The sequence below is a fragment of the Eriocheir sinensis genome, chromosome 7 (assembly GCF_024679095.1).
Source record: "Eriocheir sinensis breed Jianghai 21 chromosome 7, ASM2467909v1, whole genome shotgun sequence".
Taxonomy (NCBI): domain Eukaryota; kingdom Metazoa; phylum Arthropoda; class Malacostraca; order Decapoda; family Varunidae; genus Eriocheir; species Eriocheir sinensis.
This window is the reverse complement of record NC_066515.1, coordinates 17250410-17276576: the sequence shown is the minus strand read 5'-3', so window position 1 is coordinate 17276576 and position 26167 is coordinate 17250410. Positions and strand designations below refer to the sequence as shown.

Sequence of the window (26167 nt, the reverse complement as noted above, 5' to 3'; positions counted from 1 at the left end):
AAAGATGAAAAAGAGAGAGAGAGAGAGAGAGAGAGAGAGAGAGAGAGAGAGAGAGAGAGAGAGAGAGAGAGAGAGAGAGAGAGAGAGAGAGAGAGAAGGAAGAGGGAGGAGGGAGAAAAAAGGAAAGGTGGAAAAAGAGATAAGGAAAGTAAAGGAAAGAAAAAAGAAAGGGAAGGAAGAAAAAGAGAGGGGAGGGAGAGAGATGAGGAAAGAAGAGAAAAAAAGGAATAAGGATGAAGGAAAATAAAGGAAAGGAGGGAAAAAAATGAGAGTCCTTAATATCACTCCTTTCCCCATATCCGTAGGAACATTTGCAGTCCAGAAGGGCCACAAAGAGGACTTGGAGTGTTCCCTCTTCGTCCTCGACCGCCTGCTGTGCCTGCTGCCGGAGAGGTTTGAGAAGCGATGGCAGTGCAACGCCCTCACGCACATATTCAAGAAGATCCTCCACCCGGGGAACATCGTACGCCTCCGCCGGGATGCCATGCGGTGAGTGATGCGTCCTGGCTATCCCATTCTATACCCTGCTGTGTTTGCTCTATCCTACTGCCTTCTCTATCCTATCCTCATTATCCTACTCACTTCCCTCTATTTTACTGATTCCACTATCCTATCCTACTGTGTCCTCTATCCTATTCTTTTTATCCTACTCCCTCCTCTCTATCTTCCTGCATTCTTTTTTTTTTTTTTTTTTTTTTTTTTTTACAACAAAGGAGGCATCTCAAGGGCACAAAAAAAACAATAATAAAAAAGCCCGCTAATCGCTGCTCCCATAAAAGAATCAGAAGAGGTGGCCAAAAGCAAGGTCAAATTTGGGAGGAGAGGTGTCCTGATACCCTCCTCTTGAAAGAGTTCAAGTCATAGGCAGGAGGAAATACAGTTGAAAGAAGATTGTTCCAGAGTTTACCAGCGTGAGGAATGAAAGAGTAAAGATGCTGGTTAACTCTTGCATAAGGGGTTTGGACAGTATAGGGATGAGCATGAGTAGAAAGTCGTGTGCAGCGGGGCCGCGGGAGGGGGGAGGCATGCAGTTAGCAAGTTCAGAAGAGCAGTCAGCGTGGAAGTATTGATAGAAGATAAAAAGAGAGGCAACTTCGCGGCGGAATTTAAGAGGTAGAAGACTATCAGTAGGAGGAGGAGAGCTGTTGAGACGAAGAGCCTTAGCCTCCACTCTGTCCAGAAGAGCTGTAGGAGCCCCCACATGAGATGCATACTCCATACGAGGGCGGACAAGGCCCTGTATATGGATAGCAACTGCTGGGGAGAAGAACTGGAGACGATACAGAACTCCCAACCTCGAGGAAGCTGATTTAGCGAGAGGAGATATGAAGTTTCCAGTTGAGATTTTGAGTTAAGGATAGGCCGAGGATGTTTAGTGTTGAAGATGGTGACAGCTGAGTGTTGTCAAGAATAGGGATAGGTGTTTGGAAGATTGTGTCGAGTTGATAGGTGGAGAAATTGAGTTTTTGATGCATTGAAGGACACAAGGCTCCTTCTGCCCAAATCTGAAATGATAGCAATGTATGAGGTTAAGAGCTCTGCAGCCTCAAGTCTGGAGTTGTGTACTTCCTGATGTGATGGTCCTCTATTGAAAGAAGTTGAATAATGCAGAGTGGAGTCATCGGCGTACGAGTGGACAGGACAGTTTGTTATGGAAAGAAGATCATTGATGAATAACTGGAAGAGAGTGGGTGATAGGACAGAGCCCTGTGGAACGCCACTGTTGATAGGTTTAGGGGAAGAGTAGTGACTGTCTACCACCGCAGAAATAGAACGACCGGAAAGGAAACTGGAGATAAAGGAACAGAGAGAGGGATAGAATCCGAAAGAGGGCAGTTTAGAAAGCAAAGACTGGTGCCAGACTCTATCAAGGCTTTCGATATGTCTAGCGCAACAGAGAAAGTTTCACCAAACTACTAAGAGAGGATGACCAAGAGTCAGTTAAGAGAGAAGAAGATCGCCAGTAGAACGCCTCATGGAATCCATACTGGCGATCAGATAGAATGTTAGAAGTGGAAAGGTGCTTTTGAATCTTCCGGTTAAGGATTGATTCAAAAGCTTTAGATAGACATGAAAGTAAAGCTATTGGGCGGTAGTTTGAGGGATTGGAGCGGTCACTCTTCTTAGGCACAGGCTGTACAGAGGCATACTTCCAGCAGGAAGAAAAGATAGATGTTGATAGGCAGAGACGAAAGAGTTTGACCAGGCAGGGTGTCAGCACAGAAACACAGTTTTTAAGGACAAGAGAAGGCACTCCATTAGGTCAATAAGCCTTCTGAGAGCTGAGGCCAGAGAGGGCATAGAAAACATCATTAGGAAAAATCTTAGTAACAGGCATAAAGGAGTCAGAGGGGGGATGAGTAGTAGGAATATGCCCAGAATCGTCCAAGGTGGAGTTCTTACAGAAAGTTTGAGCGAAGAGTTCAGCTTTAGAGACAGACGAGACGTCAGTACTGCCGTCAGGGTTAAGGAGAGGAGGGAAAGAGGAAGAAGTGAAATTGGAGGAGATATTTTTGGCTAGATGCCAGAAGTCACGGGAAGAATTAGAAGAAGCAAGGTGTTGACATTTTCTATTTATAAAAGAAGTTTTGGTAAGTCGGAGAATAGATTTGGCACGATTCCGGGCTGAAATGTATAGATCAAAGTTAGTGGGAGTTCGGAGGCTCTGGAACCTTTTGTGAGCTGCCTCTCTATCTTTAATAGCACGAGAACAAGCATGATTAAACCAAGGCTTTTTAGCATGAGGAGTAGAGAAAGTACGTGGAATGTATGCCTCCATTCCAGAGACAATCACCTCTGTGATGCGCAGAGCACACACAGAGGGGTCTCTCTCCTGGAAGCATTCCTATCCTACTGTCTTTTCTGTCTATCACATTCATGTCTACTCACATTCACTCACTCACTCACCTATCGCTATACTCACCCAATCATCCACCCATTTCTCCACAGGCACCACTCCATCATACCCACTCACACACTCACTCACTCACCCACCCACCCACTCACACTCATTCACAAACCCACCTCTCCATCATACCCACTCACCCGCCCACCTCTCCCCAGGCTTTTCATCATCTGGTACATGATAGTGGGGGACAACAAGACGCCAGAGATGGACCGCATGTTCGCCTCCATCGTCCCAGGCTTCCCGACACCCCCTCCGGCGTCCATCTCCCCCGACCTGGGCTGTGGGGGGATTACCTGCCTTGAGCCTTCCCCCGTCATCCCCCCATCCAGCACAGAGAAGACGCCCCCCGATGACCTCTCCTCGTACTTCCTCAGGTCACTCCTCGACTATATGGTGACTCAGGTATGTAGGTCAAGCAGCTGTGTGACCTTTTTTTATCATTGTAGTTTATTTTTTTTCATTATTGGAGGCAGGACGGGGGCAGAGCAAGATTATTAAAGATACCCAAAACACACTACAGTATACTATTAAAAGAAAGCAAGATGAAATGGATTATGTTGAGATAGGGAGAGTGAGGAAAAAAAATGTTTAAGGGAATTTTAATCATGTGAGGAAAAGTATATTAGAGTATTATAAGAAGAGGCTAATGTAAGGATCAGTTTCAGTTTGAGAGGTGTCTTAATACTGAGTGAGGATATTGGGTTAGATTGGGTCTTTGCAGTGTAATCTTTGCCTAAATTTTAACCTCAGTCACAGGCAATATTTAGCTTGACAGAGATGCAAGTCTTACGAGGGAGTCTAACTAAGGGTTGGAGATTGTGTAGCTTGAGATTGAGCACTTTGATAATTTTTTTTCATATGTTTTGTGTTATCTTTTCCCGTCACCGGCTACAGGAAATGGAGTGACAAGATGATGACGATATGATGAGGACAATTATAACTTTAATGTTGTGTAATGTCTATGTTTATGATTTATTTGTCAGGTTGTCGAGGTTTTTAGCCAATCCAGGTTTCTTTTCTTCTTATTATTTTTTTATTTTATTTTTATGTGTTTATTCATTTAGTTAGTTTTTAGTTTATTATCGTTAACTATTTTTATATAAGTTTGCTAATCAAGTCAGTTATATCACTTGTAGTTGTCACATTTTTTTTTTCTTATTTTTTATTTATTTATTTGTGTGTATATATTCATTGTTAGTTTTTTGTTTTTTAAATGTTAACTATTTTTGCATAAGTTTGCTGATCAAGACATTCATAGTTATTTATAGTCTCAGTATTGAAGGAGGACTAATACATTTTCTTTTATATACTTTCTCTACCTCTACCTCACTAACTACCTCAGCAACTTAGGTTAGGTGAAAGAGGAGAGGAAGAGAGATGAAGTTAAGGGAAAAAGGAGAGATGAAGGAAAGAGTAAAAAGAGACGCATGTGAGAGAAAGGGGAAAGGGAGAGAGAGATGAAGGAAAGGCTAGGATAGAATGTGAGGGAAAATGATTAAAAAAAAAGAAATGTGAGGGATACTGTAATGAAGTCAACTTGTATATACTGTCCCGGCCTCCAAGAGATGTTCCATGACACACTCCCTTACTCCCGACATTCTCAATTAGCGCATTCCCTTAGCTCTCATCCTCCCTTGCCTCGCTCCTTTAGTTCTTGTCATCCATCTGCACATTCCTTGTCCTGACGTCCTCCCTCCCTTCTGTCCTGCCTAGGTGTGTCGTGTTGAGAAAGGGGAAAGGGAGAGAGAGATGAAGGAAAGGCTAGGATAGAATGTGAGGGAAAAGGGTAAAAAAAAGAAATGTGAGGGATACTGTCTTGTCTGCACACTCCTTTGTCCTGACGTCCTCCCTCCCTTCCGTCCTGCCTAGGTGTGTCGTGTTGAGAAAGGGGAAAGGGAGAGAGAGATGAAGGAAAGGCTAGGATAGAATGTGAGGGTAAAGGGTAAAAAAAAGAAATGTGAGGGATACTGTCTTGTCTGCACACTCCTTTGTCCTGACGTCCTCCCTTACTTCCGTCCTGCTTAGGTGTGTCGTGTTGAGAAAGGGGAAAGGGAGAGAGAGATAAAGGAAAGGCTAGGATAGAATGTGAGGGAAAAGGGTAAAAAAAAGAAATGTGAGGGATACTGTCTTGTCTGCACACTCCTTTGTCCTGATGTCCTCCCTTCTGTCCTGCCCAGGTGCGTCGTGTGGAGTGGCAGGAGCGCACGCAGCAGCCCCGGGCCTTCTCCTACCTGTTCAACATGTTCAGGATGTGGTACATGCCTCACATCTTCCCAAACTTCAACTCGGCAAACTCCCTCTACAAACCAAACCTCGGTGGGTGCTCCGGGGCCTGGCAGGGATGGGTATTATTATTACGAAACTGTTAAGATACATATAAATTAAATACATGAAAGTAGAATGCAAAACTGAATGGAAAACAACATAGAGCAATTGTTTTTGTTTGTTTATGTGAATAGAATACAAAAATGGGATACAAATAAATAAATGCAAATAAAATAAAGATATAAGGTAAATATAGAGGGTAAAAATAGAGAGTAATAAAGAAATCACTTAGTTCATATTTAGGTGGGAATAAATAAGACTAAGTTACTTCATGATAAACACTCAAAAATTAAGCTCAGGGGGTCAAACTCATAAATCACCCAGTTCTTTTATAATTCCCTGGGCGTCTCAATACAAAGTTCTGCGGGCCCACAGAGTTGCCAGAGCTGCGCAGTAGTCCCGGCGTGAGTCCCTACGGTACGTGTCAGGTGGCCGTGGTGGAGTGGGTGCGCAAGTTTGTGGTGACAGCTTCCCAGCGTAGCGGCCAGTCTGCGCCCTTGGTGGGGTGAGTGGTTTGATTTTGTCTTATTTATTTATGTATTCTTCTTCTTCTTCTACTTCTACTTCTTTTTTGTCCTCTCCCTCTTCTTCTCCTTCATCTTCTTCTTTTTCTACTTCTTTTTCTTCCTCTTCTTTTTCTTCTACTCCTACTACTTCTTCTTTTTTGTCCCCTCCCTCTTCTTCTTCTTCTTCTTCTTCTTCTTCATTTATAATCCATCTTCTCTCATTCTTGAAGTTCCAGTGATCCTCCTCCATCTTGCTCGGTCCAGTGCCAATCCTTCCTCTATTTCTATCACTTTCAAATCTTTCTGCCTTTTCCTCTCCATTTATTTATTTATTCATCTACTTTCTACATCGGAGGAAGCAGTCAAGGGAAAAAAATAGGAATGAGAAACAAAACTACTATGCACATGAAGAGATATTATTTTTTGCGAGTGAATGAATACTTATACTGACTTCTCTCACTTGTGGTTTCAGCGAGGAGGACGGAAGGCGGTCAGGCCACAGCGATGCACCAGAGGGCAGCACCAGCGACCAGGACTCCATCACCTCAGCCTTCTATGTCACGTGAGTGTTGGAAAGTCTCAGGTCTGTACTCTCAAACATTACAGGCCCTACACACCCATCTTTGATAACGGGTTTGTAGAGGCTGTGTTAATATTTCCATGGATAGTTTTATAAGCCTAGTGATAGTTTGACAAGGCTTCTGTACCATGAACGTGAAAAACACACAAAAAAGACTGAACTATGGGTTAAGAAGGCAGCTTAGAGGAGAAAAAAAAGATGAGACAAAAAAAAAGTTATGTATAGACAGGTTAATTCTTTTTCTTTCCCTTCGTGTCAGCTGGGATGCGATGGGGTCAGGGGAGGAAAGGAAGACTTCAATCCCAGCCACACAATATGAACCTTTTCTTTTTTTCATATATATACAGTTAAGGAGACATCTCAAAGTCCACCCCAAAAGACTGAGCCATGAACAGACAGGTTATTCTTTTTCTTTCCCTTTGCGTCGGCAGGGATGAGATGGGGTCGGGGGAGGACGCGGTCATGGTGCGTGAAATCCTCTTCTCCTCGCGCGACAATATCAACTTCATCCACGAGCTGTTCCGTCAAGCGCTCTGCCTCAGCTTCCGCTACGCCGCCGTCATGAAGACTGTCATCTTCACCTACAAGGACTGGATACAGATGAATGTGAGTGAGCATGACTAATGTTAATGGTTTTGTTTCACCCCAAGGCATATAGAAAAATTAACTTGCAGAAAAATAAAGGAGTGAGTGTGAATGAGCTTGTAAGAATGTGAGTTAGCATGAACAGCGGTAAATACATAATAATACTAGTTGTTTTGTTACACCCTGAGGCATATAGAGTGTCTGAACCTCAAAATCTATGAAATGTAATAGTGTCTGACCCTGGAAATGTTTCAAATGTATTAGTGTGAGAAAAAGTAATGGCAGATGAAAAACTATGAAATCTTTTAGTGTCTGAACCTCTCTATCCACTTCTTTCTATTTTCCCTTCATTCATCAGGCCCCGGAGATGCCGCCCTTCATGCTGGAGCCTCTGGAGGGTGGGGCCGTGGCGAGGGATGAGGGGGTGGTCCAGCAGGAGGTGGTGCCCCCGCAAAGGCGTATAAGAAATGAGTCCTACCTTGGGGCCATCAACAAGGACATCCACATCAGGGCAGGACTCCAGGTACCCCTTTACTGCAATTAGAAGACTATTAAATCATAAGAGTAAACTGATTTGCCAATTTAATATTAATAGAAAAAATAGAATACCAATATAATATAATAAATTGACCATAGGTGCTGTTTAGTGCAATTAGAAGACACTTAAAAATCATTATACCATGCTTAACTCACCTTTGTTACCTGATAAAGCCCTCAGAATGCTTATATTATTATAGTTTACTGATTGATTGAGTTACTCCCTGAATAAGAATGGTATGGCTGTTGGCAAGCATATAGCCAGGGCACTAGAGTCTCACCACCCTCAGAGTGTGCTGTAAGGGTTTGTGACAAGTGTAGTTATGGTAGAGTAATGGAGTAATGGAGGGATAGGGTGCAGGAGTACATTAGTGAGAGGGGTGAAAGATCCTTGAGAAACTTTGAGCAGGCAAGGAGGGAGTGTCTGGATAGAGAAAGATGAAAACTCTTCTGCCGTGGCCATCCCCTGGTGGGAGCTCCTAGGAGTGGGCGTCGATGAAATGATGATGATGATATAGTTATGGATTGGACAATGATACACACCAAGTGGATAGATTATAGTCAATGATAGTCACCACTTTAAGTATTGTATGGCTGTAGTTATGTGGCAGGTCTCTACAGTGTCTCGTTGCCCTCAGAATGTGTTGCAAGTGTTTGTGACGAGTGTGGCCAACGTGTTCCTGCTGGAGGTGTCCCCTGACTACCCGCGGCTCCTGGATGAGCAGGTGGACGTGTGCAAACATGTCCTCAACATCTACCGCTACATGGTGATGAACACACGTATGGAGCAGAAGACATGGTGAGCCTGATGTTGCCTAATCCCTGCAGATGTTGAGGTTTGACTGTATTGCTATTTTAATGCTCCATCTTGTCTAGTGGAGCTGGAGTACTGTAATGATGATGACTATTACTGATACTGATTTGTGTTGTGTGTGTGTGTGTGTGTGTGTGTGTGTGTGTGTGTGTGTGTGTGCAGGGAGCAACTGTTGGTGGTGCTGCTTCACGTCACATCCCAGACACTGTGTGGGCGCCCAACCACACACAAGGAGGACTCGCTGGGCAGCCGCTTTGCATCTGCACTCTTCCAGGTCTGTGTGTGGGGAACGAACACCTGGGGAAGATTATTTGGGAGAGTGGCCTGACTATATGTGGAGTCCAATATATTGAAAGTCTGATATCAAGTGTAGCCAATATAAACTTTTTGCTTTGCCAGTCGCTAGGATTATATGTAGAATTTCCTATACTGAAAGTCCGATATCAAGTGGAAGCAAGTCTAGTATGATTATCTTACATAGAACTCCTCACATGGGAAGTCCAATGTCAAGTGTAAGTCTGTGTAACCGTCCGTCTGTGGTGTGTACCTTTCAGACCCTCATCGTGTCGTGGATCAAGGCCAACCTCAACGTGTGCATCTCCGGCGAGCTCTGGGACCAGCTGTTGCTCACCCTGTCCTCCCTCACCCACTGGGACGAACTCATCAAGGAGTGGGCGGTAAGGAGCCATGTCTTACTCTGCCTCTGTTCTTGCTAAAGAGATGACAAAGAAGGATGGTGGAAAAAGTCCTCCTACTCTACCTTATGCGATGCTTTTGTTATATTTTTGATTAATGTATTTCATCTGCCCTTGGATAGATAAGGAATGGCTTAGATATGCAGCATTTTGAGCCTGCTTTTAATGGAGGCTGTTTTCATGCCCTACTCTAGGTACAGGGAATGAGTTAACTGATGATCAGGAATGAAATAAAAGCTCAATAATGATAGAGAAAGCTAGTTGGCAAGTTCATCAAGACTTTCCGCTTTAGATACAGCTCTCCGACACCCTAACATTAACACCCCTTTCATCCTCCTCCGCAGAAAACCCTTGACACCCTGACCCGTGTGTTGGCCCGGCACGTGTATGGCCTGGAACTCAACAGTCTGCCGCTGGAGCGCGTCAATGAACGCCGACTCATCAAGAGGGGCGCCACCAAGCTCTCTGGCCTGGATGTGAGTGCCTGAGTGATGCCATCGGGGTAGTAAAGTTTGTTAGTCTGAATTGGTCTGGAAAATCATAATACTGTAACCTTAGTTTATTAATGGAGGAGATTACCCTGAACTATAGGTGTCAAAATTCTGGAGTGCAGGGAATTTTTAAAGGATGTGGATGCTTGAGTGTTGCCATTGATGCAGTGGAAGTCCCTCAGTCTGAATTGGTCTGAAAATCATAATTCTATAACCTTAATTTACTTAGAGGGGAAATAACACTGAAATATAGGTGTCGAAATTCTGGAGTGCAGGGAATTTTAAAGGATGCGTGTACCTAATTGTTGCCATTGGTGCAGTGAATGTCCCTTTGTCTGAATTGGTCTGAAAATCATAATTCTATAACCTTAATTTACTAAGAGGGGAAATAACACTGAAATATAGGTGTCGAAATTCTGGAGTGCAGGGAATTTTAAAGGATGCAAGTACCTGAGTGTTGCTATTGGTGCAGTGAATGTCCCTTAGTCTGAATTGGTCTGAAAATCATAATTCTATAACCTTAATTTACCTAGAGGGGAAGTAACACTGAACTATAGGTGTCAAAATTCTGGAGTGCAGGGAATTTTAAAGGATGTGAGTACCTGAGTGTTGCCATTGGTGCAGTGAAAGTCCCTTAGTCTGAATTGGTCTGAAAATCATAATTCTATAACCTTAATTTACTAAGAGGGGAAATAACACTGAAATATAGGTGTCAAAATTCTGGAGTGCAGGGAATTTTAAAGGATGTGAGTACCTGAGTGTTGCTATTGGTGCAGTGAATGTCCCTTAGTCTGAATTGGTCTGAAAAGTCTCAGTATACCCTAAATTTGCTAAGGGGGAAATTGTAAGCTGAAATAGTTGTCCTAATTCTGAAATGCAGGAAATTTTTTATGCGAGTGCCAGAATGTTGCTATTAATACAGTAAAAGTCTGTTAGTCCAAATTCCATTGCTCTGAAAAATCCTAATAATGTAACCTAAATTTACTAAGATGGGAAGTTATAACCTGATACATAAATCCCCAAAGAGACATCCTATCGTCCTGTACTTCAACTCATCCTAAAACCCATCCTAGCATCCTATCCTTCAGTCAGTCCTAAAACACATCTCAACATCCATTAATCTATCCTCTGACACATCCTAATGCCTGTTCTTCAACCCATCCTAAAATCATGTCCTTCAACCCTTCCTTAAACTCATCCTAACATCCTGTCCCTCAACTCATCCTCAAACCCATCCTACCATCCCATCCCTCAACTCATCCTAGCATCCTATCCCTCAACTCATTCTCAAACCCATCCTTGCATCCCATCCCTCAACTCATCCTAGCTTCCTATCCCTCAACTCATCCTCAAACACACCCATACAGCCCTTCTTCCCCCATCAGTCTGTGAGGAGCAGCTTCGCGAGGAGCTGGACCAGTGTGAGGATGGAGCGGCAGGCCAACACTCCGGAGGCCCACACCCCCGGAGGCCCCCCGACACTCACCAACCTGCAGGAGGAGTCACACCCAGACAACGCCAGCTCGCAAGGTGGGCACATGACACCATTTGTTTATTTATTTATTTTCATTATTTTTTTCAGAAGGAATGAGGAGAAAAGGCTTGAATGTGTTGGAAAAAGAAAAAGAACGAAGAGAAAAAAAGAAAGGAGGAGGAGGAGGAGGAGAAAAGGTGAAGAAGATGATGAGTAGGAAAAGGAAGAAAGAATATGGGGATGGAAAAGGAAGGAGATAAAAGTGAGAAGGAGGAAGAAAGTGTTGAAAGAGCTGGAAAAAAAAATGGCGAGGAGGAGGAGGGGAAAACAAAGAAAAAGAGGAATAGGAAAGGGAGGATAGAATATGGAAATGGAGAGGGAAGAGGATAGGAAGGAGAAGGAGGAGGGAGAAAGGCTCGAAGGAGTTGAAAAAAATAATGAATGTGTCCTTCCTGTTAGTACTCACATTAGACTGCCTTTTAAATGAACATGTATGATGATGATGACGATGACTTATTTCTTTTTCAGGGAGCAATGACCGCAGTCCCTTCGCCCGCAAACGTCGCGGCAGCGCTGGTGGTGGGTCCCTCAAGGCCAGTGGGGGGGGCAATGGCAGCAGCCCCAAGCTCTCCCCCCACCACCCCTCCGAGGAGCGCCCCCACACCTCCCACCAGCACCACCACCACTCCCACCACCACCCCAGCCACCACCACCACAGCCTGGGCAAGAGGCTGTCGCGCTCACTGTCGGAATCTAACCTGCCCGTGAGGAGGCAGTCGAGGAGGGGACACATGCGAGGTGGGCAACACACATACTCACAGATTCATGATTATATGCACTTTTTTCTTGTTAGGTGCCTCCTCCCCTACCCTTTTTTTTACTACTATTCAGCAAGGACACCAGTGCATTTATTTGATCCCATAGCCAGATAGCAACCAAATCTCTTCTTTTTGACTCACATTTTTCCCTTCGTTTATTATTGTTATTATAATTTTTTTCAGCTTTTTGGTTTTTTTTTTACATTCATTAATTGATCAATTTTATTCACTTGATGCCGTTGTTGTTTCAGACGATTGTGATAACCACCGCTTCCTTCACGGGCCGCGCTCCAAGTCCCTGGAGACCCTCTCACACGGTAGGTGGACGGAAGACTGGCTTTGGGGATGGCTCACAGGACTGTGCCAATTTCCAGCTATTTTATGGTTGAAGTTTTGTTTCATATTTGACCACTCCTTTTGCATCTTCAGGTTACGGAGACGATGACTCGCGCACTCCCTCCCCCTCGCCGTCATCTGGCGTTGAGTCGTCCTCCATGAAGGACTCTCCGATGCAGATAGAGCTGGGCGGAGACACAACCAGCATCGGTGAGTGTTGAGAACTTTACTTAGCACTACTTCTTATCTTTCTTATCCTTTTACATTGTCTCTTTAGAAATATTAACACACTATTCAATATTTTTCTCTCCTCCATCAAGTGTTATTTTCCCTATTTTTCCGTGGACTTATCTTTGAATATTTCACTGAGCACTTCTTGTCCATTTATATCTTGTCTCAGAAATCATAACACACTACAGTACCTTCCACTCCTCCAACAAGTATTCTATTCCTTACTCCTTCTGTTCTCCACTCCATCAGACACCCTGGAGGGAGGACTGTCATCGGAGCAGCGTTCGGTGATGTCTGGTGGCACGGTGCGGGGATGGCTGCCTGACGTGGCGGTGGTGCTGTGGCGGCGAGTGCTGGGCCTCCTCGGGGACCCCAACGACGTAGCCTCCCCTCAGATCCACGCCCAGATCTTCAAGTACCTTTCGGAGCTCACGGAGACACTGGTTAAGGTAGGGCGAAGTGGTGGCGATAGTGTGTCTTGAGGTCATGTTCTTAAACTTTTCGATGTCCAAGCACATACATTTAATAAGGCTTTCATAAGACTTGTAGACATTTCCGTGGGTAGTTTTATGACCCTGGTGGTAGTTTGACAAAGTTTCTGCACTGTGAACGTAAAGAATCACTCAGTGGGATGCATTCAACCTCTTTTTTGGCCATTAGAAATAATTGATGTAAGAGAAGGAAACATCCAAGAATACCAATGGAATATGTATTTGCCTTATGTGTTATTGTACTTCATATTTTTTGTCTAAACTAACTTAACTAACTAACTAGGATTCGCCGAGCATCATATTTTTCTTTTTCCGTGTTAACCTCCTGTTCTTCCCCAACAGCTGCGCAACAACCAAAGCATCTCCCTGGACAATCAGAGCAGCCCAGAGCCACCAGAGCTCATCCCGCCTCTCACACTAGTGGCTCCTTGGTGCTTCAGGGTGAGTGTGCTGCATAGCTTAAAGTCTCATCTATCTGGACTTTTACACACGAGCCTGTCTCCCTTCTTTATGTCTTATCATACCTTCAAGTCTCTCTCTAGATTCTTACACAAGATGAACATTGTTTTTGGGTACAGTCCAACACACAAGTTTATCTCCCTTCTTTATGCTTTAACGTACCTTCAAGTCTCTGTTCTCTAGATCCTTACACAAGATGAACATTATTTTTTGCTACAGTCCAACACACAAGTTTATCTCCCTTCTTTATGCTTTATCGTACCTTCAAGTCTCCTTCCTCTAGATCCTTACACAAGATGAGCATTATTTTTTGGTACAGTCCGACACTCAAGTTTATCTCCCTTCCTTATGCTGTAACATTACCTTCTCCTAGCCACAAAACAGACATTCTTTACATAATACATCCCCTTCTATGCTCCAACATGCAAAACATCCCTCTTTCTCCCTTCTGCATACCTTAACATTCCTTCTAAGTATGCACAGAACACTTTAACTTCCCCTCCAATGCTCTGACACACTAGCATTAACTCGACTTTCTGCCCCAGGCCCTGACGTTGCCCCCTGCCTACCGCCGGGGCAAGACTACGGCCTATAGGCTACTGTGTGTGATGATGGTGCGACATCACGACATCCCGCTGCCCCGAGACATGCTCACCCACTTCTACCGAGTCCTGCACCAGGGCCTCGTCGGGCAGGACCAGGTGAGGGGCCGATGCATCTTCCTGCAAAGAAAAACCTTGTGGACTCATGTTGTACCTAATGATTGAAGACATAGCTGTAGCTGTTTGGTGTCTGTTTTTAGTGACATGTTCGAAAATGTTACAGTTTCTTATTTTCCAATTTTATGTCATTGCTGGAGTGTTAGTTTTCATTGGGGCACATCAATCACTTTGGCTAAATATGATCCTTAGGACTATTTTAAGTGAGAAAGATGAGGAGAATATTAGTAATGATGATAGTTCTTGCACTTGTCCCCATCACCACCTTTTCTATGCTACATGGGCTGAGGTGGAGCATTGAAATTATTGTTATTGATGATGATGATGTTTCCCGCAGGAGGTGATCAACACGCTGGTGGCCGAGTGTGGGCCGAGCTTCTTCTCGTTGGGTCTGCCGGGCTCCTCCATGCTCACCCTGGACTTCATCTTCGCCACCAACACCGTCATCACCTCCACCGATGCCAAAATTGTGAGTCCTCAACATTATTACCTCACCGACTTGTGCTGGAAAGACTAAAAGCATTCACTCTGCCTTTTAACTTTTATCATTTACCTTCCCGTCATCACCTCCACCAATGCCATAGATACCAGTTTCACCCCATTCTTACCTCTCTTCTTGACTTGAGTTCTTTTACCTTTTCCGGAGCAGCGTTTAGCAGGCTTTTTTGTTGCTGTTTTTGTTTTTTGCCCTTAAGCTGCCTCCCTTGCTATATAAAAAATCCTATCCTATATTCGCTTGTGCCAGAAAGAGACTATAAGCACTCTACCTCTTAACTTTTATTATTTACTTACTTCACTTACCACTCACCTCCACAGCCTCATAACCTCTATCTACCTTCGTATCATCACCAAGGTAGTCAGTTGTAGTCTTTTTTATACCCTCAATATTTGCCATCATACCCCCTTGTGCCAGAGACTAAAAGCACTCACTCATCCTTGTAATCTCTCATCTACCTTCCTTTCTTCCCCCTCTCAGCAGTCACCTAAGATGGAAGCCCTGAGTCTGCTTGGGTCCCTGCTGCCGCTGTCGTCGCTCTACCCGTCCATGCCCGTGCTCCAGCCCTCAGCCTCCGACCTCACCCTCATGAACTGCTCCGACGTGAAGGTAAGGAGAGAAGAGGTGTTAGTGTTCGTCTCCATCCCCTGCTTTTTATTCTCCTTACTTGAGTGTCTTTGGGATATAACTTATTTTTCATATCCGTGTCTGCACATTATGGGGATTTTGTTTTTGTCTATATCAGTTTTTATTTCCCCTTGATACCCCTTTTATTGATCTTTAATAATAATAGTAATATATGTGGTAGGATTTCAATCTCAGCCTCTTCTGTATACCTCTCAAACTACTGTAATGTCATGGTAGGGAGGGACAGTTATTAGGGTTTCAGTTTAGCTTCTTCTTAATACTCTTGTTTGCCTATACCTCTCCTACATAGAAAACAGAGGGAGGCACTTAGATGTGTTCATAGAGTTGGACAGCATGATTCTATTTCCCTTTTTCACCCACACATATGGTTACTTGGTCAACATGCTGCCAAGGAGTGAAGATGCAGATTAACTCTCGCATTGTAGAATTGGATAGCTTGATTTTATTCTCCTTTTTAACCCACTCTCACATGATTACTTGTTCAGTGTGATGCCAAGGAGTGAAGATGCAGGTTAACTCTTGCATTATAAAGTTGGATAGCTAGATTCTATTCTCCTTTTTCATCTACTCTCACATGATTACTTGTTCAATGTGGTGCCAAGGAGTGAAGGTGCAGGTTAACTCTCACATTATAGAGTTGGATAGCTAGATTTTACTCCTTCACCAACTCTCAGGATTATTTGGTCAACATGCCAAGGAGTGAAGATACAGGTTAACTCTTGCATTATAGAGTTAGATAGCTAGATTCTACTCTCCTTCTTCACCAACTCACAGGATTATTTGGTCAACATGCCGAGGAGTGAAGATACTGGTTAACTCTTGCATTATAGAGTTGGATAGCTAGATTCTACTCTCCTTCACCAGCTCACAGGATTATTTGGTCAACATGCTAAGGAGTGAAGATACAGGTTAACTCTTGCATTATAGAGTTGGATAGTTAGATTCTACTCTCCTTCACCAGCTCACAGGATTATTTGGTCAACATGCCGAGGAGTGAAGATACTGGTTAACTCTTGCATTATAGAGTTGGATAGCTAGATTTTACTCCTTCTTCACCAACTCACAGGATTATTTGGTCAACATGCTGAAGAGTGAAGATACAGGTTAACTCTTGCATTATAGAGTTGGATAGCTAGATTCTACTCTCCTTCACCAACTCACAGGATTATTTGGTCAACATGCCGAGGAGTGAGGATACAGGTTACATCTTGCATTATAGAGTTGGATAGCTAAATTTTACTCTCCTTCACCAACTCACAGGATTATTTGGTCAACATGCCGAGGAGTGAAAATGCTGGTTAACTCTTGCATTACAAAGTTGGACAGCTCGACTCTACTCCCCTTTTTCACCCACACACAGGATCACTTGGTCAACGTGCTGCTGAAGAGTGGGAAGCGCGACGGGTGGTGGCGGACAAGATCGCTGGCCCTCTCCACCCTGGCCATCTACCTCTACCATGAGTTGGCCCACCAGACATTCCACACCAAAGTTAACGAGGCCATCAATGTGCTCCTGGCGTCCCTCAAGGTTTGGCTTTACTCCTCTTTGTGTTTTGGTGTTGTAGTAAGTGTGGGTCAGGGATGTTGCAGGCTTCAGTTTCCCTTCCTTTTGTCCCTCCCTTACCCCTAATCTCCCTGTCCTTATGTCCCCCAAAGCCCAGTTAGTCAGTCCCTCAAGGCTTAGTTTTATTCCCCTTCATGTTTTGTTGTAGTAAGTGTGGGTTAGGGATGTTCCAGGCTTCAGTTCCCCTTCCTTTTGTCCCTCCCTCACCCCTAATCTCTCTGTCCTTATGCCCACAAAAGCCCAGTTAGCCAGTCCCTCAAGGCTTGTTTTTGCTCCCCTTATTGTTTTGTTATAGTAAGTGTGGGTTAGGGATGTTGCAGGCTTCAATTCCCCTTCCTTTTGTCTCCCCTTCACCCATAATCTACCTGTCCTTATACCAATCTAAAGCCCTGTTAGTCAGTGCCTCAAGGTTTGGTTTTACTTTCCTTATTGTTTTGTTATAGTAAGTGTGGATTAGGGATATTGCAGGCTTCAATTCCCCTATTTGTCCCTCTCTCCTTCCTTTACCAGTCAAAAGCCCAGTTAGTCTGTCCCTCAAGGCTTGGTTTTGCTGCCCTTCTTGTTTTGTTATAGTAAGTGTGGGTTAGGGATGTTGCAGGCTTCAGTTCTCCTCTTTGTTCCTCCCTCACTGCTAAGCTCTCCCTCCTTGAACCACCGAAAAGTCCAAATAAGTTAATCTGCTCCCTTCTCTTTCCTTCATTTATCCCTCCCTCTCTCCCTCCTCTTCTCCGTTCATTCATCCATTGCATTTTTTCAGTTTATTCCACCACATCTAAGGCCAAATTTATGAGTCGGTTAGTTTCTTCATCCTACTCTCCTTCCATTTGTCTTATTCACCATTAATCAGTTTCTTCCTGCCTCCTACCCTCCCTCCTTCTCTCCTTTCCTTATTTTCCATCTGTTTGTCCCACTCCCCATTTTTTGTTCAGTATGTCATCTAAAAGGCAAAATTGGTTAGTTCCCGCCTTCCCTCCCTCCCTCTTTATCTCATTGTTTCAGCTTGGTTTTCCCTCCCTCCCTCCCTCCCTCCCTCTTTATGTCATTGTTCCAGCTTAGTTTTCCCTCCCTCCATCCCTCTTTATCTCATTGTTCCAGCTTAGTTTTCCCTCCCTCCCTCCCTCTTTATCTCATTGTTCCAGCTTAGTTTTCCCTCCCTCCATCCCTCTTTATCTCATTGTTCCAGCTTAGTTTTCCCTCCCTCCCTCCCTCTTTATCTCATTGTTCCAGCTTAGTTTTCCCTCTCTCCCTCCCTCTTTATCATTGTTCCAGCTTAGTTTTCCCTCCCTCCCTCCCTCTTTATCTCATTGTTCCAGCTTAGTTTTCCCTCCCTCCCTCCCATCTTGATTATCCTTCATTCTTCAATAGCATGTCCATTTTTGTATGTCAGTTTTTAATCACATCCACCTAACTTCACTAACTCAGAGACTCACATTTGGCACCTTCGCTTCTGATGCCCTGATACTTTTCATTAACGTGACGTGTTTTAACGAGTCGAGATTGATTGCCTCTCATTCACTTAACTCTTGACCCTGAAACGGATGCTCAGAGTGAAGCGATGCATGACTAAGTTTGGCCGTCAAGAAGCTGTGTATGCATGGACAGTCACGAAAGGCACTGAAGTCTATGCCGTGAAGTCTGAGGCGTCGTTCTCATTTTATTTTGCTGTTGTGAGGTAGAATTCCTATTGCCATGTACCCTTTTATTATCTGAGGCGTCCGGAGAGATGGGGCGTAAGGGACAGGGACATTTTCTTCTAGCTTGCACTGGGAAAGACAGGCTCGACTACACATCACAGGAAGAACAAGATATAAGATGCAAAGGAAAAGCGACCCTCAGTACACCAAATACAAGGTTGCTTTTCCCTTGTAACTTGTGTCTTGTTCTTCCTGTGATGTGTAGCCTGCCTTTCCTACAACAAACTAGATAAAAAACGGCTTTGTCCCACTGTCCTTTTTCCTCCAGACACCTCTTTTGCATCATCGTTTATTGAGGATGTGTATTGAGTGTGTTCCTGACCCCTCCGAACAGTAGATATCCCTGAATGTGTGTGTTACTTAGTTTTCGTGTGTCGTACAACTTCCTCCTTTATTGTACCAAGTATCGTAGCTCTGAGTTGCCCTAGGATGATTTTATTTTGCTTATTAACAGTTGTATATGTGTGCGGCATAATCACAAACAGCAGAGAAGAATACATGTAAGTCCTTAACCCCTTTAGTAACTTGGAGGCACTTACCGGTGAGGTGTTTAGTAAGCCCCACCCATTTGCCTCGACATGTGTTACGATTGGCTACTATGTTCGACCTCCATTTTTCTTTAATTCCCCTCCCTTTTGTCCCTCCCTCACCCCTAATTCCTCTCCCTCCTTTTCCCAGTTAGTCTCTCAATGTTTAGTTTTACTCCTCTTGTTTTGGTAATTTAGTCCATCTTCTCCCATTCTTGGTATTGGATTTGTTATGATCCTCCTCCATCTTGCTCATTCCAGTGCTAACCCTTCCTCTGTTTCTAACACTTCCAGGTCTTGTTGCACTGTTCCTCTCCATCTTCTCCTTGGTCTTTCAACTAGTCTCCTTCCTCCACCATCCTCAACACTCAGCCCTCTGTCTCTCTTTTCACATGTACAAGCCATTTCAACCTTCTGTCTCACTCTTTCCTGTACCTTCACTCCTTGGTCTTTCAACTAGTCTCCTTCCTCCACCATCCTCAACACTGCCCTCTGTCTCTCTTTTCATATGTCCGAACCATGACAACCTTCTCTGTCTCACTCTCTCTTGTACGTCCATTTCCTCCATATGTCTCTCTCCTTCTCGTTAGTAAGCTTGACCTCACTAGCCAATCAAAACATGAAAGGAAAACGGGATGGCGCTAACTAAAGAAACCCATCAGTAAGTGCACTCTGGTCTGCCTTCTTTTGGCGAGTAATCCCAACCCTGCTGCCGCTGCCCGCATGGTGAGACTGACGAGTGTTTTGCATTCTAGCAGGCAGTCCCTCCCCTGCACCACAACAAGCACCCAGCCCAGAGTACCGAGGTATTGACAGTGTTACCGTACCTCCCTGTGGTGGTGGTGGTGGTGGTGATGGTGGCGGTGGTGCTTTTGTTTTGACCTGTGTCCATCTATTCCAGTGGTTCTTAAACTTTTTACAACCATGCCCCCTCCTGGAATGGGTCTTTCCCTCTACCTCTCCTCCCGAAATTGACATCTCTTTTCAGCCACTCCTCTGTACTCTATTCAGGAGCAGTAAGTAGCGGGCTTTTTTCTTTAATATTGTTTTCTTTTTTTTTTTTACGCCCTTGAACTGTCTCCTTTGCTGTAAAAAAAAAAAAAATCCCTTGCATATTAGCCCACACTCATAAGATGCTAAAGATTCCAGCAACAGAAATTCCAATGCTCACCCCCCCACCCCACCCCCTCCCACCCCAAGTTTAAGAACCACTGCTCTAGTCTAAAGGTCATATTCTCAAACACTTTCATCTCTCACCACAAGTATTTCCGATGCCCACAAAGGAGCTTAGCCAGATTTTAATGAGGCTTTTTTTCATGTTAGTGGTGTAGTAGCTTCATCTAGCCACCACCAGGGTCATAAAACTACCCCTGGAAATACTCGACCACCACAACCTCTATGAAAGCCAATGTGTGTGTGTGAGTCCTGAAATGTTTGAGAATATGAGCCGTAGTCACTTGGGGTCCCTTCCTCTTCCTGTCCTGTCTTTGTGTATACGTAGTCTGGTGCTTTCCTTCGTGTGGTTTCCATGGGTGTAAAGACGTGAATGTTATCATGTCATGTCGTGTTATGTGCATGCTTAGTTGGTAAAGTTGATTTGCTTCCTCATTTGATTACAAACTTATATATATATATATATATATATATATATATATATATATATATATATATATATATATATATATATATATATATATATATATATATATATATTTTTTTTTCAGCTGAATAGTAAAAAAACAAAAATTCTTAAAAGCCCTGACATAAAAGCCCAATCATAGGGTCTTTGTACATATCATTTTTTTAGGTAAAGATTACTTGTTTTTAAAGGGACTGGGAGAGCAACTTTGGTCCTGACGATGGGGAGGAATGAGAACATGAACCAACACTTATAAATGGGGGTTAAGTCTGTATTGTTAAACGTATCAGCACTTCATGATTACTATTTGAAAAGACTCGAAGTTGCTGGGATTTTCATGGCTTGTTTCGTGTTCCTAGTTATAGCTTCACACGACTTCTGCATCTTGAACGGAGAAATCAACCATGAAAACCCGGTTAATCTTCTTTGTGGCCTTGGGAAATAGTCGTAATTAGAGCCTGATACGTTTAAGAATATGGATCTTATTTTCCTCATCCGCTGTCACTTGTACATTTCCAAGTCTACCATTACGTTAACCCGGTAGCAGCGACAGGCCAAATTTGTGTCTTTACCGTGTAGCAGCGACAGGCCAGATTTGTGCCATGATTTAACCCCCCAAAAATAGATGATACATAAACTGATCACAAATACATTTATATATATTATGAAATGGTTTGTGTGAGTGATGATTTTTTCTCATTTTTCTCGCTTAGAGGGACCATTAAGAAATATGATCCCCGCTGCTACCGGGTTAAAATCTCTCCCTTGTGTTGCATTTAGCATTACGGGAGCATGTCTTGAGGTGAACCATGGGAGTTTGGTCACTGTGCCATGAGTAGGTATCACTGTTGCATGCGGGAAGGTGTCAGATAAAGTACTAAAGCAAAAAATTATGGATCACTCTTGTAAATAGATTTCCTTACAGTGTCAGACATAGGTTAAGGGCATGTTTACAGTCAAGGAGGTAAGGTAAGCATATAGCATTGTGATTAGGAATTGACTTGTAAAATATGTTGATTATGAATTCACACACATTATGATTATGAAACTACAGTGTTAGGATGATGGGATATTAAGAAGAGATTAAGAATGTAAATAGTCACAACACTGAAATAATAGAAAGTAATAGTAGTAATAAAAACCTCAACTATAAACCACAGATCACTTCTATAGACATCACAGAGCACCCAGTAGTTGCCATAGAATAAAATGTACTATAAAAAAAACTAATGAGCTTCAAAGAGATTACATGAACCACAAAAACCACAGCACATCAACACCTCCAGAACTCATAGCAAGCACAAAGTAACTCATCATATCCCAACACTCATAAACACCAGCTAATCTTCCTTTGTCCCTGTAAGAACTATAAAAAACACTAATGATCTACAAAGAGATTACATGAACCACAAAAAACATAGCCCATCAACACCTCCAGAACTCAAAGCAAGCACAAAGTAACTCACCATCTCCCAACACTGATAAACACCAGCTAATCTTCCTTTGTCCCTGTAAGAACTGTAAAAAACTAATGAACTACAAAAAGATTACATGAACCACAAAAAACACAGCACATCAACACCTCCAGAACTCAGAGCATGCACTAAGTAACTCATCATATCCCAACACTCATAAACACCAACTAATCTTCCCTTGCCCCTGTAAGAACTATAAAAAAACACTAATGAATTACAAAAAGATTACATGAACCACAAAAACCACAGCACATCAACACCCCCAGAACTCCAGGGCTCAAACACGCACCAAGCAAAGCAAGCACAGAGTAACCCATCATCCACCAACACTCGTAAACACCAGCTAATCTTTCCTTGTCGTCCTTGTTAAGATTGGGCGGCTGGTGAGCCAAGTCGCGGCTGACCTCCTTCTTCTGCTGTGTGACCACTCCGAGGCCTTCCTCACACACTACCCCGACATACCAGGAAGGATAATACAGGTAAGGCTTAACTGGTTGGATTAAGGTGTGAGGAGGACAGCCGTTAAAGGGTATTGTTTTGGGACTAAATGTTCAGTGGGTGTATAAGGGGTAGAGGATAATCAGCAAGCCTCGCTACCATGTTTAAGGTAAGAAGAAGAACCATTGTGAGGAGGACAGCCGTTAAAGAGTTTTGTGCTGGGACTAAAAGGTTCAGTGGGTGTATAAGGGGTAGAAGATAATGGGCAAGCCTCGCTACCATGTTTAAGGTAAGAAGAACTATTTAAAGGGTGTTATGCAGGGACTAAAAGAATCAAGGGTTTGTATAAGGGCTTGGCAAGATATGGATAGTAATGTCTTTTATTTTTGTGTATGTGTTTTAGAGGTAGCAGACTTAGGTGCCCAGTGGAAAGTTATAAAAAGTGAAGCAAATAGAGACAAGACTGAAAAGATGCCTCCAAAAATATTAAATGTCGAGATGTTGAGTGTTGTGATGGTTGCTGTAAGTTGTGAGGAGCAGTCTTTTATTTTTGTGTGTGTGTTTTAGAGGTACCTAGCAGACTTAGGTACCCGGTGGAAAGTTATAAAAAGTGAAGCAAAAAGAGACAAGATTGAAAAGATACCTCCAAAAATATTAAATGTCATGATGTTGAGTCTGTTGTAATGGTTGCTGTAAGTTGTGAGGAGTAGTCTTTTATTTTTGTGTGCATGTATGAGAGGTTGCAGACATAAATGCCCAGTGGAAAGTTATAAAAAGTGAAGCAAAAAGGGAAAAAACTTCACCCCTTTCACCCCTTCACTCCTTCTGCAGGTGTTGTGCCAAACGCTTGGGGCCATCGGGACAGACCAGAACCTGACAGGCAGCTCGGAGGGCAAACACCTGGTGCTCTCCTGCCTCTTCTGCCTGGCCGAGTGGGTGATGCGGATGCCACACCAGGTCCTCATCCAGCCAGGCCAGGACCGCAAGCCCCTCCTCCAACACGTCTTCAAGGTAACGAGGAGAGACATTAAAGGGTGTTGTGTTTGGACTAAAAGGATTAAGGGGCTGTAAAAGGATTTGGCAGGATGTGGAAGAGAGGAAGAGGAGCCAGGATGTGGAGAGAGAGGAAAATGGGCAAGCCTCTCCAACGTGTCTTTAAATTAAGTTGACGGAGAACTATAAAAGGGGTGTTGTGTTGGGACCAGAAGGATAAAGGGCTGTAAAAGGGTTTGGCATGATATGGAAGAAAGGAAGAGGAGCCAGGATGTGAGGAGAGAGGAAAATGGGCAAGCCTCTCCAATATGTGTTTAAGATGAGGGAAAACCATTAAAGAGTGTTGTGTTTGGACTAAGAGGATCAAGGGGCTGTAAAAGGATTCAGCAGGGTGTGTAAGAGAGAAAGAGGAGGCAGGATGTGGGGAGAGAGGAAAATGGGTAAGCCCCTCCAACATGTGTTTAAGATGAGGGAAAACCATTAAAGGGTGTTGTGTTGGGACTAAAAGGATAAAGGGCTGTCTAAGGGTTTGGCAGGATGTGGATGATAAAGATAATAGACTGAGAATTGTGTTAGAGAGGTGAGAGATTAAGAATAGGAGGGATTGGTGCTAAGGGTAGAGAGGGTATGGACTCCTAACTGTATGGAGAGTTAGAGAGGGAGGTGCCAGGTATATATAAATTAATCTCAGTTAACTATCAACCTTCCCCACCTGTCTTTAAATTAAGGTGACGGAGAACCATAAAAGGGGGTGTTGTGTTGGGACTAAAAGGATAAAAGGCTGTCTAAGAGGTTGGCAGAATGGGGATGATAGAGATAATAGACTGAGAATTGTGTTAGAGAGGTGAGAGATTAAGAATAGGAGGGATTGGTGCTAAGGGTAGAGAGGGTATGGACTCCTAACTGTATGGAGAGTTAGAGAGTTAGAGAGGGAGGTACCAGGTATATAAAATCAATCTCAGTTAACTATCAACCCTCCCCACCTGTCAGCAGTCACACTAAACATCCCATCATCAACTCCACACAGGTGCTACACGTCATAACCAGCGGAAAAAAGAATGGTCACTTCCGCTCCCCTAACATAGAGGTGCTGGATTTCGATGCCCAGGTGAAGGAGGAGGCCAGCAGGAACAATGACTCTGGACCTCGCACGGACTCCCTCAAGCGGTCCACCTTCACACAGCCTTGTACCTCCACCATACAGTTGGCCGCCAAGTCTGTGAGTCCTGACGTTGACTCTGTATGGTGTTCTAGAGCTTGTGTGACCTTACTTTCTCTCCCTTCTTCTTCTTTGTCCTGTGTCGTTATTTTTCCTTATGTGATTGAACGGGTTGATGAAGACCTTGGGATGTTCTAGGGCTTGGAAGTTTTGTGTATTTGGTTAAGTAGCTTGTCATAACTCTTTTCTTTCCCTTCATTCCCTCTTAGATATTGAAAGAACTGTAAGGTTTATGTTAGTTAGGTAGCTTGTTTTACCTCACTGCCTCTCCTTTCTTTCCCTGCAGATATTATAGGAACTGGAAGGTTTATGTTAGCTTGTCACACCTCATTTTCTCGCCTTCCTTCCTTCTCAGATCTCACTTTCTTTCTCCTTCCCTGTTAAATCTCACTTTCTCTCCTTCCTTCCTCCTCTTCTTCAGCTCTTACATTCCCTCCCCTTCCCCCTCATACCTCACTTCTCTCCCTTCTTCCCCTTCTGACCACACTTACACTCCTTTCTTCCATCTCAAATACTCTTAAGAAGTCAACAATTTATACAAAACTAACCTACATGTGTGTGCCACAGATCACAAGCCACATCATGAACCACCTCTGGCACTTCCCGCTGGGTGTGGGGGCCCAGCGCCTCTCATCGCTGGTGGTGGAGGGCGACGACGTGCCCGGCCTCACCAGCGACGAGCTCTCCTCCGAGGTGTTCCTGTCGCCCCACGTCCAGCTCTTTGCCCTCAACCAGTCCTGCCTCCTGTCCCTGGTGCAGCTCCCGGCCCTTCAGGTGCCTGGAGGAGCCGCCACTGTGGGTTTCAAGACGCCAAGCTCTGAGGTGAGGGAGATAAAGCAGCAACAAGAATAAGAACAGGAATATCAGCATCATTAGTCATAGATATTCTCCTGCCCTGATGCTCTTTGCCTCTTATAGTGAAGCCAAATTGTCGAGTCCGTTTTGGCGTTGGCTCCCACGGGTCCATTTCTCCCCTCTGTTCTGCCACACTGTCCCAACGCCTATTTTTTTCTCTCATATGTTACCTATAGCTTACATATGAGAGGAAGAGATAGGTGGTGGAACTGTGTGGCAGAGCAGAGGGGAGGAAAGGACCTGCAGGAGCGTACACCAGACCAGCCTCGACATATTTGGAAGACTATAGTCCATCGTTACTTTCTTCTACTGACTCAATGATTTTGTTCAGAGGTGTTTTCTCATTATCTTTACTTCCTCACTCATTTACAAACAAGCTTTTTCTGATTCCTCACCTCCCATTCTTTTTACCACTGCTAACCATGTCTCATTTTCTTACCTCCACCACCCTCCCCACAGGTGAGACTCATCCTGCGGGACCTCTCGGGGAAGTTCTCCTGGGACGCCTCACTGCTCTACGCCCCGCCTGACGAGTGTGTGCAGGAACAGCCCGGCGTGAAGCACCCCCCGCATCCCCCACACTCCCCGCACCAGTCCACGCAGGTCCAGGTGCAACAGCAGCAACAGCCCATCATTGCCTCCGTGGTGAG

General features: G+C 44.0%; 1 protein-coding gene across 4 annotated transcripts in view; it reads left to right on the top strand.

Moving 5' to 3' along the window:
• The window catches only part of LOC126993616 (ral GTPase-activating protein subunit alpha-2-like), a 47827-nt gene that overhangs the window by 3139 nt on the left and 18521 nt on the right, over positions 1–26167 (top strand). For 2 of the 4 annotated variants that reach the window (XM_050852801.1, XM_050852789.1), the window contains exons 3-29: positions 306–489; positions 3064–3310; positions 5086–5224; positions 5609–5738; positions 6212–6301; positions 6751–6925; positions 7263–7427; positions 8080–8240; positions 8418–8529; positions 8810–8932; positions 9295–9426; positions 10827–10971; positions 11444–11713; positions 11985–12050; positions 12163–12279; positions 12550–12749; positions 13134–13232; positions 13796–13951; positions 14307–14438; positions 14946–15074; positions 16474–16641; positions 19654–19704; positions 22384–22491; positions 23282–23461; positions 24471–24662; positions 25230–25484; positions 25977–26162. In XM_050852801.1, coding sequence (XP_050708758.1) covers positions 306–489; positions 3064–3310; positions 5086–5224; positions 5609–5738; positions 6212–6301; positions 6751–6925; positions 7263–7427; positions 8080–8240; positions 8418–8529; positions 8810–8932; positions 9295–9426; positions 10827–10971; positions 11444–11713; positions 11985–12050; positions 12163–12279; positions 12550–12749; positions 13134–13232; positions 13796–13951; positions 14307–14438; positions 14946–15074; positions 16474–16641; positions 19654–19704; positions 22384–22491; positions 23282–23461; positions 24471–24662; positions 25230–25484; positions 25977–26162 — 4112 coding nt within the window. The remainder of the gene's footprint in view (positions 1–305; positions 490–3063; positions 3311–5085; positions 5225–5608; positions 5739–6211; positions 6302–6750; positions 6926–7262; positions 7428–8079; positions 8241–8417; positions 8530–8809; positions 8933–9294; positions 9427–10826; positions 10972–11443; positions 11714–11984; positions 12051–12162; positions 12280–12549; positions 12750–13133; positions 13233–13795; positions 13952–14306; positions 14439–14945; positions 15075–16473; positions 16642–19653; positions 19705–22383; positions 22492–23281; positions 23462–24470; positions 24663–25229; positions 25485–25976; positions 26163–26167) is intronic. The other 2 variants (XM_050852793.1, XM_050852795.1) reach the window with 2 other exon arrangements.